Below are 11,796 nucleotides of genomic sequence, written 5' to 3'. Positions count from 1 at the left end.
CCTTACGGTTACGGTCTTCTTGGTCATAGCTATGGTGGTTATGGAGATGGAGCATACGGATACGGCGGTCTGGGGTATGGCGGATACGGTGGTTTGAAATACGGAGGATATAGTTATGGTGGACTCGGATATGGCGGACTCGGATATGGTGGTCTTGGATATGGCGGACTCGGATATGGTGGTCTTGGATATGGCGGATATGGTTATGGCAACCTCGGTCTCGGCTATGGAGCCAATGGTGTTCGTTATGGACTCGGAGCTGGATATCTGTTCTAGATGTTTCAAAAAGTAAGTGTTTTATTCGTCCTTCACATTAACCGTTATCTAACTGGTGATTAACCCCCATGCTTAAGCTGTAAAGATTTTTAAGTAGTTGGTTATATTTCTGGTATCTATCTAATTGTCAGCATTTGCATTCATTCCTTGATATTATTCCTTTACAGTTATGACTTGTTGGCGACGATTAACAACGATGTTTTTGTTTTTTCTGATGAGAAATAAGACGATGGATGGAAAGCTTGGTGCAATGGTTAGCTAAGAAAGGAAAAACATGCCGTTGTCAGATTGTCAAAATTTTGTCAATAAAAATTGTTTCATATACTACATTTGACTCATTAATATTGTGTGACATTGATTTGCTTGGATATGAGGGAAGGGGTGACACTTGAAATATGTATGCAATATTCAGAACTACTCGAAAATATCTAAATTTATTTACTTATACAATATTGTTTGTCCCGGCCCCTATACAAGAGGATGCGATTGAAAATGACAGATAGTGCTTCATATTAGACAAAAAACTAGTGGTAGTGGGGGTTTTCGACAAAAGAACTTGCGAGTTTGTTCCATTCACCAGTGGCATGAGCAAAGAAGCTTTATTTAAAGCTGTCAGTGGAAGCAAAAATAGGTTTTATTTTAAGGGAACGGTCGAGTCTTCGAGAGATGTAGGATGGTCTGGCTAAGACACCAGAAAAGTACCTATGTTGAGTTGGCCATGGAAAATTTTATATAACAATGTTAATCGAGAAATGAGACGAATAGTAGGGAGAGAGGGAGGAGATGAAGTTTTTAAGTTCGGATATTTGAGCATAAAATGAGGTGAAACAAATCGAAAATCGATCTTGATTACGAATACTAAAGATTTCAGATGAAACCGTGCGCGTTCAAGTTTAAATGAATGTTATCTTATAGTCATAAGACTTCGTTATTCCGAAATAAATCTGTCCAACAAATACAATTCTTATGCACCGGAAGAATCTAGAAAAAAAAATACAAAGTGCGTTCCGTAATAACTTGGAGCAAGGTCATATAAAAATCAAGAAATATAGAAACACCAAAAAAATAATTCGTTTTTTTTTCACACAAATGTCTCCTTTCAGATATTTAATGGTCCCATCGTTAATTCAATTTTCAAAGCAAATGCAGAATATTTTTGTGGAAGCTGCGATAGTGAGAACTACACAACTAAAATTTCTACAAGTGCACGACGTTTTCTTTATTTGTGTTGTGACTAACTTTTGAAAACTGAAACATAATAAGTAAATGCAGTATTAAAATTATGACACAATTCTCTCACAGTCTATGAATAGCACCATGCGATATTTGGCTGTTTCCGACTAGGAAGTATTAGTTGTTTCAGCTATAATAACCGGCGCCGTCCGGGTTTTCTCCATATAATGGTAGCATTTAAGAATTGATAAACAAATAAAAAAAAGGTAAACCATGTTTGAAACGCACCGTTAGGGGATCACGGTAACCAAAGTAAACATTCAAAAAGTCATTTTCGTGGCCCACGAAACACTGTTGCCCAAATGTTTTTCGACCATTTCGGGCATTTTTCCAGCTATGATGATTTTTTGAAGTAACTTAATATTCAAAGCTGGGTACTGTTCGATGTATATGCAAAATTTGGCGATGATCGCTCTAAAATTTTAGGTTTGAATAGCAAACACACACACAGGTGGAAAAGTCAATTTTATATGTATAGATAAATAAAAGATGTGCTCCCAAGAACACAAAAAATCGTTTCTAATGAGTTCCAAATTTAAAAGTTTATGCATTATAAAAACTTATTGAACGGATTCCGGTCGAATGGTCAACGATGTGGAGAGAAACAAGTTATTGTAATTTTTTCAGTTAATCAGCTGCACTTAGAAAAATGATCGGAATGATAAATAAATCTTGTAGAAACAGTGTGGTTCTTCACGCAAAACCATTATCTATGAAATGCTTATAATTTACATCAAGAACATAAAAAAAAGTAAAATCGACATAAGAAGTATTTTGCGATTAACCTTTAAATTAAAGTTTTCTTTCAGAAATCATATCAATAATATTGAGAATTTAAATTCATAACTCATATAAATTGACATCAGACAACAATGTTGGATGATAACGTAATCTTTTTACTGAATCATTACATTTACATTAATCAAACATAAATAAGATTCTCATAAGGATTTATATGAATCCCTTAAAATCAAAACTCCTGGAAAATATCAGGTTATTTTACAGACCGTGGCTTTTAAGTGGTCGCAAGAGCTATAAATGAATTCGCAAAACAATATAAGCAATAGATTTATTACACATAAAATTACTTTACTATGGTAGCAACTCCATATTTATTTACAAAACTTGATATAGCCGTGTGTAAATCTCTTACCGTAAATTAGAATTTTCCACGTTGAACAAAGATTGAGATACTCTTAGCGATTTTCACACACCCTACATAAAAGAATTAGTTTTCATGAAATGTTAGATTGTACTTTAGGGCAATAAAAGTTTTTAGTAGATGATAAAATATTGGGTGATTCTAATTGATTGCCTGAATATAAATGACAATAGCCTTATTGTAAACATTAATATAGAGGTATATAATTGTACGCAATGCAGGAATATAAATATCCTCATAAAAAGAAGTCACAAGCATTGATATCAAAAATCTGAGTGAGTAATTGCAGAAATTTCTTTTCAATTCTACGAAGGTTATGAATGATTCAAAAAAAAGAAAGAAAAAACAAGAAACATATTTCCATCAAAACTTCAAACAAACCTTCATTTTCACTCAAGCAAATGCATTCGTATTAAATTTCATGAAAAATGTTGTCATTCAAAATCACGAAGTCTTTTTGACTTACGTATAATACAGAGATACCTCGGCTTACGAATTTTTCATCAAATGATTTTTGTCGTGATTTTTATGTCTCAGCTAACGAAGATTTCCGTTGATATGGACGGTAAGCATGTTCATGCATATCAAGTTTAACTAACAAAGCCACGTCGTATCCGAATTTTAGGCCACCGTCACTCTAGTTTGATTAACTCATATCAACCTTCGTATATTTTTCCAGCTGTACCTCCAGCCGTTTTGGTTATCGAGAGGTCCTAGCGGCGGACTCGCGTCGCCCAGTCCTGGGTTTGAATCCCACCGTCGCGACGGTGGTGGTCGGAGGAAGTTGGTATTCTGTGCTTTCGAACTTCGAGACGCGAATGCGAACCAATCTCCCCGTTGAAAAGTCGCGTCACCGAGAGCAACAGGCTTATAACAGTACAACTATTCGATCATCAAGTTACACTCTTATTTCGAAAGATTGATGGCAGAGGGCAGCACTCTACACATAAAAAGCAATGCACAGAAACAAACTTCACGTTACGATCACAATACGTATACGCACATACCACCACCATGTACCTGTTCGTTAGAAGTTCCACAGAGGAATGTGGTCCATGTGCACGTATGGTCATAGTAAGGCATAGTAAAATTTTAGTAAAAAAAAACGTGTTGACGTTTTCCTGAATTCAACGACTCTATTCATAGCATCTCTTTGACTTACGCGTTTTTTTTCTCTTTAAAGCTCGTCGCTTTCGCCGTGTTGGCTTTGGCCAGCATTGCTTTCGCCAACGGAGCCGTTTCCGGATATGAAGTGGCCATCGACCATGCATCCCATCACGGTGGACACGGACACAGCGTCAGGTACGACAAGAGAAGCCATCCTTACGGTTACGGTCTTCTTGGTCATAGCTATGGTGGTTATGGAGATGGAGCATACGGATACGGCGGTCTGGGGTATGGCGGATACGGTGGTTTGGGATACGGAGGATATGGTTATGGTGGACTCGGATATGGCGGACTCGGATATGGTGGTCTTGGATATGGCGGACTCGGATATGGTGGTCTTGGATATGGCGGATATGGTTATGGCAACCTCGGTCTCGGCTATGGAGCCAATGGTGTTCGTTATGGACTCGGAGCTGGATATCTGTTCTAGAACTTTCAAAAAGTAAGTGTTCTATTTGTCCTTGACATCAATCGTTATCTAGCTGGTGGCTAACCCCATGCTTAAGCTCTAAAGATTTTTAAGAAATTATTTATATTTTTGGTATCTGTCTAATTGTCAGAATTCGCATTCATTCATTCCTTGATATTATTCCTTGACAGTTATGATTTGTTGGAGACGATTAACAACGATGTTTTTTGTTTTTGCTGATGAGAAGAAATAAGACGATGGATGGAAAGCTTGGTGCAATGGTTAGCTAAGGAAACAAAAACATGCCGTTGTTAGATTGTTAAAATTTTGTCAATAAAAATTGTTTCATTTACTACATTTGACTGATTAATATTGTGTGACATTGATTTGTTGGATATTGGGGAAGGTGTGACACTTGAAATAAGTATGGAATATTCAGAACTACTCGAAAAAATATCTAAATTTATTTATATATTTACTTATACAACATTGTTGGTCCCGGCGCCTGTACAAGAGAATGCGATAAAAAATGACAAAGTTATTGCTTCATATTAGACAAAAAACTTGTGGTGGTGGGGGATTCGACAATAGAGTTTGGGAGTTAGTTCCATTTACCAATGGCATGCGGAAAGAAGCTTTATTTAAAGCAGTCAGTGGAAGAAAAAAGGTTGGTTTTATTTTAAGGGAACGGTCAAGTCTTCGGGAGATGTAAGAGGGTTTGGCTAAGATACCAGAAGTACCTATGTGGAGTTGGCCATGGAAAATTTTATATAACAATGCTAATCGAGAATGAATGTTTCAAAAAAAAAAAACATTTCCATCAAAACTTCACGCAACCCTTCATTTTCATTTATTCAAATGCATTCGTCTTAAATTTCATAAAAATTATTGTTATTCAAAATCACGTAGTCATTTTGACTTACCCCCCACCCCTGCCCGTATAATACAGAGATACCTCGGCTTACGAATTTTTCGGAAAATGAAGATTTTTTTCGTGATTTTTATGTCTCGGCTAACGAAAATTTCCGTTGATATAGATAGCTCGGCTTACGAAATTTTATATATAATGCAAATAATATATGGAACTTCGCAATATTATAATATCCATGCAATTAAAAAATGACAATATAATGGAACCTATTTATTGGCATGTAATTAATATATATCATAGATTTAGAATATGCACAAAAGACAAAAAAAAACTTTTGATCTGATGTAGACTAAGGATTTTACTTTAATAGTCTTTCATAGTGATCACGACATTAGTGATCTCCCTGATGAAAGAGATTTAGGCACTTAAATAAATAATTTTGGGTCTGGCGCTCTACATCACAGTTCACGGTCACGGTCACGAATTTTTCGGCAAATGAAATTTTTTTTTTTTTTTTGTCTCGGCTAACGGATACTATTCGGCCAGCGAACATTTCCGTAGATATGGATGGTAAGTATGTTCATCCATATCAAGTTTACCTAACAAAGCCACTTCGTGTTCGAATTTTAGTGACAACCGTCAGCAGAATCACCGTCACTTCAGCCCGATTAACTCATGTCAACCTTGGTATATTTTTCCAGCTGTACTTCCAGCCGTTGTGGTTATCGAGAGGTGATAGCGACGGACTCTTATCGTCAAGACCCGCGTTTTAATCCCACCGTCACCAAAGTGGTGGTCGACTGAAGTTCGTATTCTGTGCTTTCCAACTTCGAGAAGCGAATGCTAACCAATATCCTTGTTGAAAAGTCTCGCCACTGAGAGCAATAGGCCTATAACGGTACAACTATTCAATCATCAGATTTCACTCATACTTAGAAAGACTGATGGCCGATCGCAGACACTGCACATGGCAAGCATTGCACAGAAACTATCTTCACGTTAGGTTCACGACGCGTATACGCACACATCACCATGTACCAGTTTCTTTAGACGTTCCTCAGAGGAATGTGGTCGAGGTGCATGTATGGTCAGAAGTAGTAGATGTACCTTTACCTCTCTTTCTAAGAGTTTTTCGAATCATTTCACATGTAAAATGAACGATTCGGTTCATAGGAAATGCACTGAGAAAAAAGACCTTTTGCTTTGAGAGCACACGGTATTTCAGAGCAAGACTCTTAGCATCAAACTGAAGTCTGAACATTCTAGGAGGTTATCTTTTTTCATCTGCATGTATCAGACTCGAAATGAGCAGACCAAATCACAAATGGATGGGTACATGTACGAATCCGACTGCGTACATAGTGTGAAATAAAAAGGATCTTCAGCACTATATCTTCCTGTAAATTCTAATTTATCTAATTTTGAAGCTTTTTGCTCATTTTAACCTCTTGCCAATTTTTTGTAGTGCTCCGGATGGAGTTTTAAGGAACTTGAATTTTAAATTTTTCGCAGTTTCTGGAACGAATAAAAGGATTTTGCTCAGTAACCTATAGGAAATCGTGTTTTGTTGTTAGAACGCCGGTTGATGTTATCAATTTTTTATTGCAAGTTTTCTTTCTGCATATTTTGAAGCTAAGGTGAAATCAAAGTCATTTTTTTCTTGTAAGTTATCGTTATGAATCCAGAAAGCTATGCAGGAGATAAGAAGGTTCCCCTATTGACAAATATTTCCGTACTCAGGTTCACGATCTCCTTCAATCGGGCTGTAATAGCCCCTATGATTGATGTCTGTGTAGCTCCGTTTTTTGCAATTTTTCTCCTGCAGTAGTGGAGGCATATGTAAAGTAAAAAAAAGTATATTTTTGTCAGTTCATGGTCAGTTTCTTTCAACTGAGCACATTCACAGCCGGAGGATTTTCAGTGGGAAATCTGTTTAACGGACCGTAAATCATTAAAACTATCGCGATTCGTAATACGAATTAGACACTTCCATTCCAACTCCCCCAGAATTTTCGAATAAAAAAAAGTGATTTTACCTTAAAAGGGAGGGGGGGGGGCCATGTCTAGAGCAATGAAAAAAAATTCACGATTTAAAATTTCGAAACCTGTTATGAAGGAAAGAAAAACGGAGTTGTCCCGTTGGACCAAATGGAACATATGGCCATGGTACTTACATCCAGGATTTTTGTATATAGCTATCAATCTATTGTTGTTATCAGAAACCCCGAGTTCCGATGCGTTCTCATTAGGCTGCTTGCGCTGTATATAGATAACAGTAAAATGAAGATAATCTGTATATTTTTTACCCACTGTAACTATGGGTAAAAGAATCCACTCTAATTAAATGAATTGCTGTGTTGTTTGAATCAAAAATATGCTAGCAGCAGCAGCAATTTACATCCATTTTTGTAAAAAAAAAATCAATACGTAATTATTGGGGGGTTAAATGAAAGCATTGTGTGAAATTACATTTTTATAAACGAATTTAATTACAGTGAAACTTCGTTACTACGATACTGGATATAACGATAAATTCGTCTACAACGATATTTTTTGAAATGTTGTTCGAAATCAATCATCTCCCGATGACATTTAACTCCTTTCGATACAACGATATCTTTTACTACGACAAACCCCTTTATAACGGTATTTCTGCAGAGATTTTAAAACCACTGCACCGATATTTTTTTATATTTCTCTCGAAATATCTTTCAATAAATTTTTAAACTTGTGACATATTTTAGTTCTTCCGAGGGCGTCTAACAATATCGGTATTTGTACCACCTGATCACCGTAAATGTTAAGTTTTCGGCATCACTACTTTTTGTGTGATACATCAAAGTGTATTGTGGTAAAACCCATTAGAGGATCAATATATCCAACCTGAATTTTGTTTATCAACTAATCAATTAAAATTTTTTGTGACAAAAAAATAGTCAAAAGGCCGTTTTTTTTTTATGGTACTAACAACGCCGATTTAGAAAAGATTTCAACAGTGGAATAAATTTGGTAACACATGATAACACGTGGTTGCCTCCCAATATAACTATAATTCCTTTAGAACGATATTTTTTCTTGGTTCGCAGAATATCGTTAAAGAGAAGTTTCTTTGTGTAAGCAATGAAGTTTTCGGAGCCTACCCTATTCTGCCTCGTATACCAAAATTACTGAAACTCAAACGGGAGTCAACATCGCCTTCTCTATTCTTGCACAATATCGAATCAAGTATTCAGTTCAGGCTGAACTTGACCTAAGCTGATCTATAAATATCAATTAAGCATAGTTTAACAAGTAGAAATAACGATAACATACCAGTCATGCTTGAAAGCATATGTTGATAGGGATTAAATACGCTTTTTTATTGTTATTGCGCTAAATGGATATAAATTTCCCCATGATGTAACTTCTCCTCGAATGAGAAGCATTAACCCGATTATAATTATCGCATTCCAATCCGAACGTGTATAGGTTTGACATAATACCCATGTCCGAAACCGCAATCCACTTTCACCGGTTTTTGTGGGGGTGAACATTTCTGTATATAAGTCGAGGTCTCTGCAGCAAGAACCATAACTTTACTGTGTCATTAGCAGTAGAAGACGTTGAACAGATAATAATCATGAACAAGATTTTGGTAAGTTGCTTAGTTTTACTGACTATTCAATATTTTTTCAATCTGTTTTGCTATATTTTCTGGAAGGAAAAAAAAAGCTGATTCTATTCCAGAAAAAAAAAATAAAATTATATAAGTTTTGAAATTAGCCTGATCTGGACGAGAATTTCGAGCCACCTAAAACAACGGATAGCATTTTAACAGCAATGGGAAAAAAATCAACATACCGTATTTACTCGCGTATTGGGGACGAGGTTTTTACTAAATTTTCACTGCTTCAAAAACCTTGGTCGTCCTATATGTGTCAGCGAATATCTAAGCAAAATCTCACTGCAAGACAAGAAAAAAACAGTGAAAAATGGGAATTAATTTAAGAAATAACTCTAAAACTAATGAAAATTTTGACATTGAAAATGATAATTCGGAGAATATTCTTAAAAATTCAATATTGATGAAAAAATTAGAATCAGGGAGTAAAACAGTCTAATTTGGATGCATAAAAAAAAGAGTTTGAGAAATTCCCTTTGTCCGAGATTTCAATTTTGTGTGTTAATTGTACTCGAGACATAGATTTTCACTGCTTACTAAGTGTAGAACCATTTTTTTGCTCAGTTGAAAGCATGGTATGTGTAGCAAAAGGATGGCTCCCCACATCATGCCACAGTGCCTCTAGCCTGGAATCTTTGGCGGGGACCTCTCTATAGTGAAGAAACAAAAATAATGAAAATCGGCCTCCGAGCTGGAGCCCTGTCAATGGGTAAAATCATCAAAAATGATTAGTTCGTCGTGCGCCACTTCACCAGCGAATCCAATGCAGCAAATGCTCAAAGATCCACAAAAACGCTAAATTGAATTGAATAACCTACGACCACACACACAAGCTGCTTCAAAGTGTACATTTGAGTGGTACAAAATGGTTGTTGGAGAAAATCACAATCACTATGATAGAACATCTGTTCCCCGAATACATTAATGTTGGCATAAGAAGACCGACTGTCCATTTAAGCATGTTTTTGCAACCATATTAGTTAAATATATTTGCAGTGATTAAAATGACCTCTACCCATCGTTGTAGGTAGAAGTTCATTTTACCACTAAATCACGAAACCTAGAACATTTATATTTTTGAAATTTAAGAGCCTTAACAAGCTGACAAAATGTCATGAAATTTCAACATTTTGAGGTACAAACCGTTCGGGTATCAAAGTAGCTTTGTAGCCGAAATGACCGCTTCCGTCGTTCAGAAGTTGAAAATTCTTACTTGGACATTTTATTTTAAATACAAGTTTTAATGATAACTTGAACTACACATAGATTTAATGCGAGAATATAATTTAAATATAATTTCTTTACAGATGATCGCTTTTGCTGTCTTGGCAATGGCCTGCCTCGCATTGGCCAACGGAGCCGTATCAGGATACGAAGTAGCAATCGATCATGCCTCCAAACATGGTGGACACGGTCACAGCGTTAGGTACGACAAGAGAAGCCATGCTTATGGACACGGGGGATATGGAGCTGGTTACGGATATGGTCTTGGAGCTGGATACGGCTTGGGAGCCGGTTATGGATACGGTGTTGGAGCTGGATACGGTGTTGGAGCTGGATACGGCTTGGGAGCTGGTTACGGATATGGCCTTGGAGGTGGATATGGTGGTTTCGCCAATGGAAATCTTGGACTTGGGTATGGTGCCAATGGTATTCGTTATGGCCTTGGATATGGTGGAATCGTTTAAGGATTTTAGAAAAAGTGAGTTTCTTACCTGTGATAGAATAGAAAAAAACCCGAATAATATTGAAATTCAACACCTCAGTTCTCTTCTTGAATCACAATTGTTACTGAGCAGCACTAAAAAGCTATAAAATTTTATTTTTAATTTTTTTGAAGGCCCTCTAATAATTATAAAATGTGAATATGCTTGCTCACGTTAGGTAATATTGAAGCATTTTTTAAAATAATCTCTGATAATTCGATGATTTCTGTTCTCTGTTGGGAAAAAACTTTCAACCTCATAATAAGTAAGATTTTTACTTGAAGAAGAATAATGTGAAAGAATAATAATACATTTCACTTCTTATAACAGGAGGACTAATTCTATTTTATTTAAATATTTATATTAAAAGTAAAAAAAGAAAGCTATTTTTTTTTTACCAGAAGTTATTCAACTAATAACCAGCTGAATCTATTTGCTTAGATATTAGAGCAACGAAATGAAAATTTCTACATTTTTGTTACCGCATGCTCTCAAGTTCCCACTGAATGTATCAACAGCGCCGAAACCACTAAATATATGAAACGCCATATTTTTTTTAATTACAAATTCAAAGGCCACAATAGACAAAATGTCCAACGAGGTGGCAGTAAATTCTTCCGATTTTCAGTTGATGCAAAGTAAGGGGTATATAGCTGTGAGTGTTTCATTGAGAAATCAACTTAAGAAAATATCTTGGATTGTCAATCACTGAAATAAGATGCTTTTAAACAGACGAGATATCGCGTCAATGCCGCTTACAGGGTTCGATATTTCCTTCTTAGATGCGTTAAAAGGATATTAAACAATTAGTTTTTTTTTTCTCCACAACCGTAGTTGGATATTTATTTGAATCACGGGAACTTTTACTCCCACTTGAATGCATATAATAAAAGCCTATATCCTTTTCGAAGATTTAAAATAGATATTTTACGTTACTTTATGATATTAACCAAGATTTAAAACCATGTATAACAACAGGCTTTCTCTTTCCTTCCGCAGATTCGTTACGTAGAGATTGTCTTTCATAACACCGATGTTCGTTCAGTCAACAAGCCATGAAAATCGTCACGCTTCGGAGGCAAAAATCGTACTTGCGACGACTTCTGTGTACTAATGAAGAGATTTTTATGGGAAATATACGAATAAAACTTCTCAAGTTCTAATGATATTTGTTATGTCACTTTTTTTTCGAACATGAATTGTTTCCAGCTAAGACGTTTTCACGTTCATAATGCAGTATATAATAGCATTTTGAAATTCACGTCACAATTGCAAAACTCCTGTAAGTTGGAGAAACATCTACACATTTTA

General features: G+C 35.9%; 1 protein-coding gene across 1 annotated transcript; it reads left to right on the top strand.

Annotated features, from left to right (window-relative positions):
• Window positions 1-8,718: 8,718 nt before the first annotated feature.
• Window positions 8,719-11,584, top strand: LOC149090118 (uncharacterized). The gene is made up of 3 exons (XM_089235630.1): window positions 8,719-8,752; window positions 10,087-10,481; window positions 11,485-11,584. Exons 1-2 carry the CDS (start codon window positions 8,738-8,740, stop codon window positions 10,465-10,467), a joined length of 396 nt encoding a protein of 131 aa, XP_089091756.1. The 5' UTR covers window positions 8,719-8,737; the 3' UTR covers window positions 10,468-10,481; window positions 11,485-11,584.
• Window positions 11,585-11,796: the final 212 nt, after the last annotated feature.

The sequence above is a fragment of the Pholcus phalangioides genome, unplaced genomic scaffold (genome assembly GCF_987345545.1).
Source record: "Pholcus phalangioides strain wild (caught in Gottingen) unplaced genomic scaffold, Ppha-v1.0 ptg000001l_1, whole genome shotgun sequence".
NCBI classification, from domain to species: domain Eukaryota; kingdom Metazoa; phylum Arthropoda; class Arachnida; order Araneae; family Pholcidae; genus Pholcus; species Pholcus phalangioides.
The sequence above is the reverse complement of the archived record's forward strand: the minus strand, read 5'-3'. Positions and strand labels throughout refer to the sequence as shown.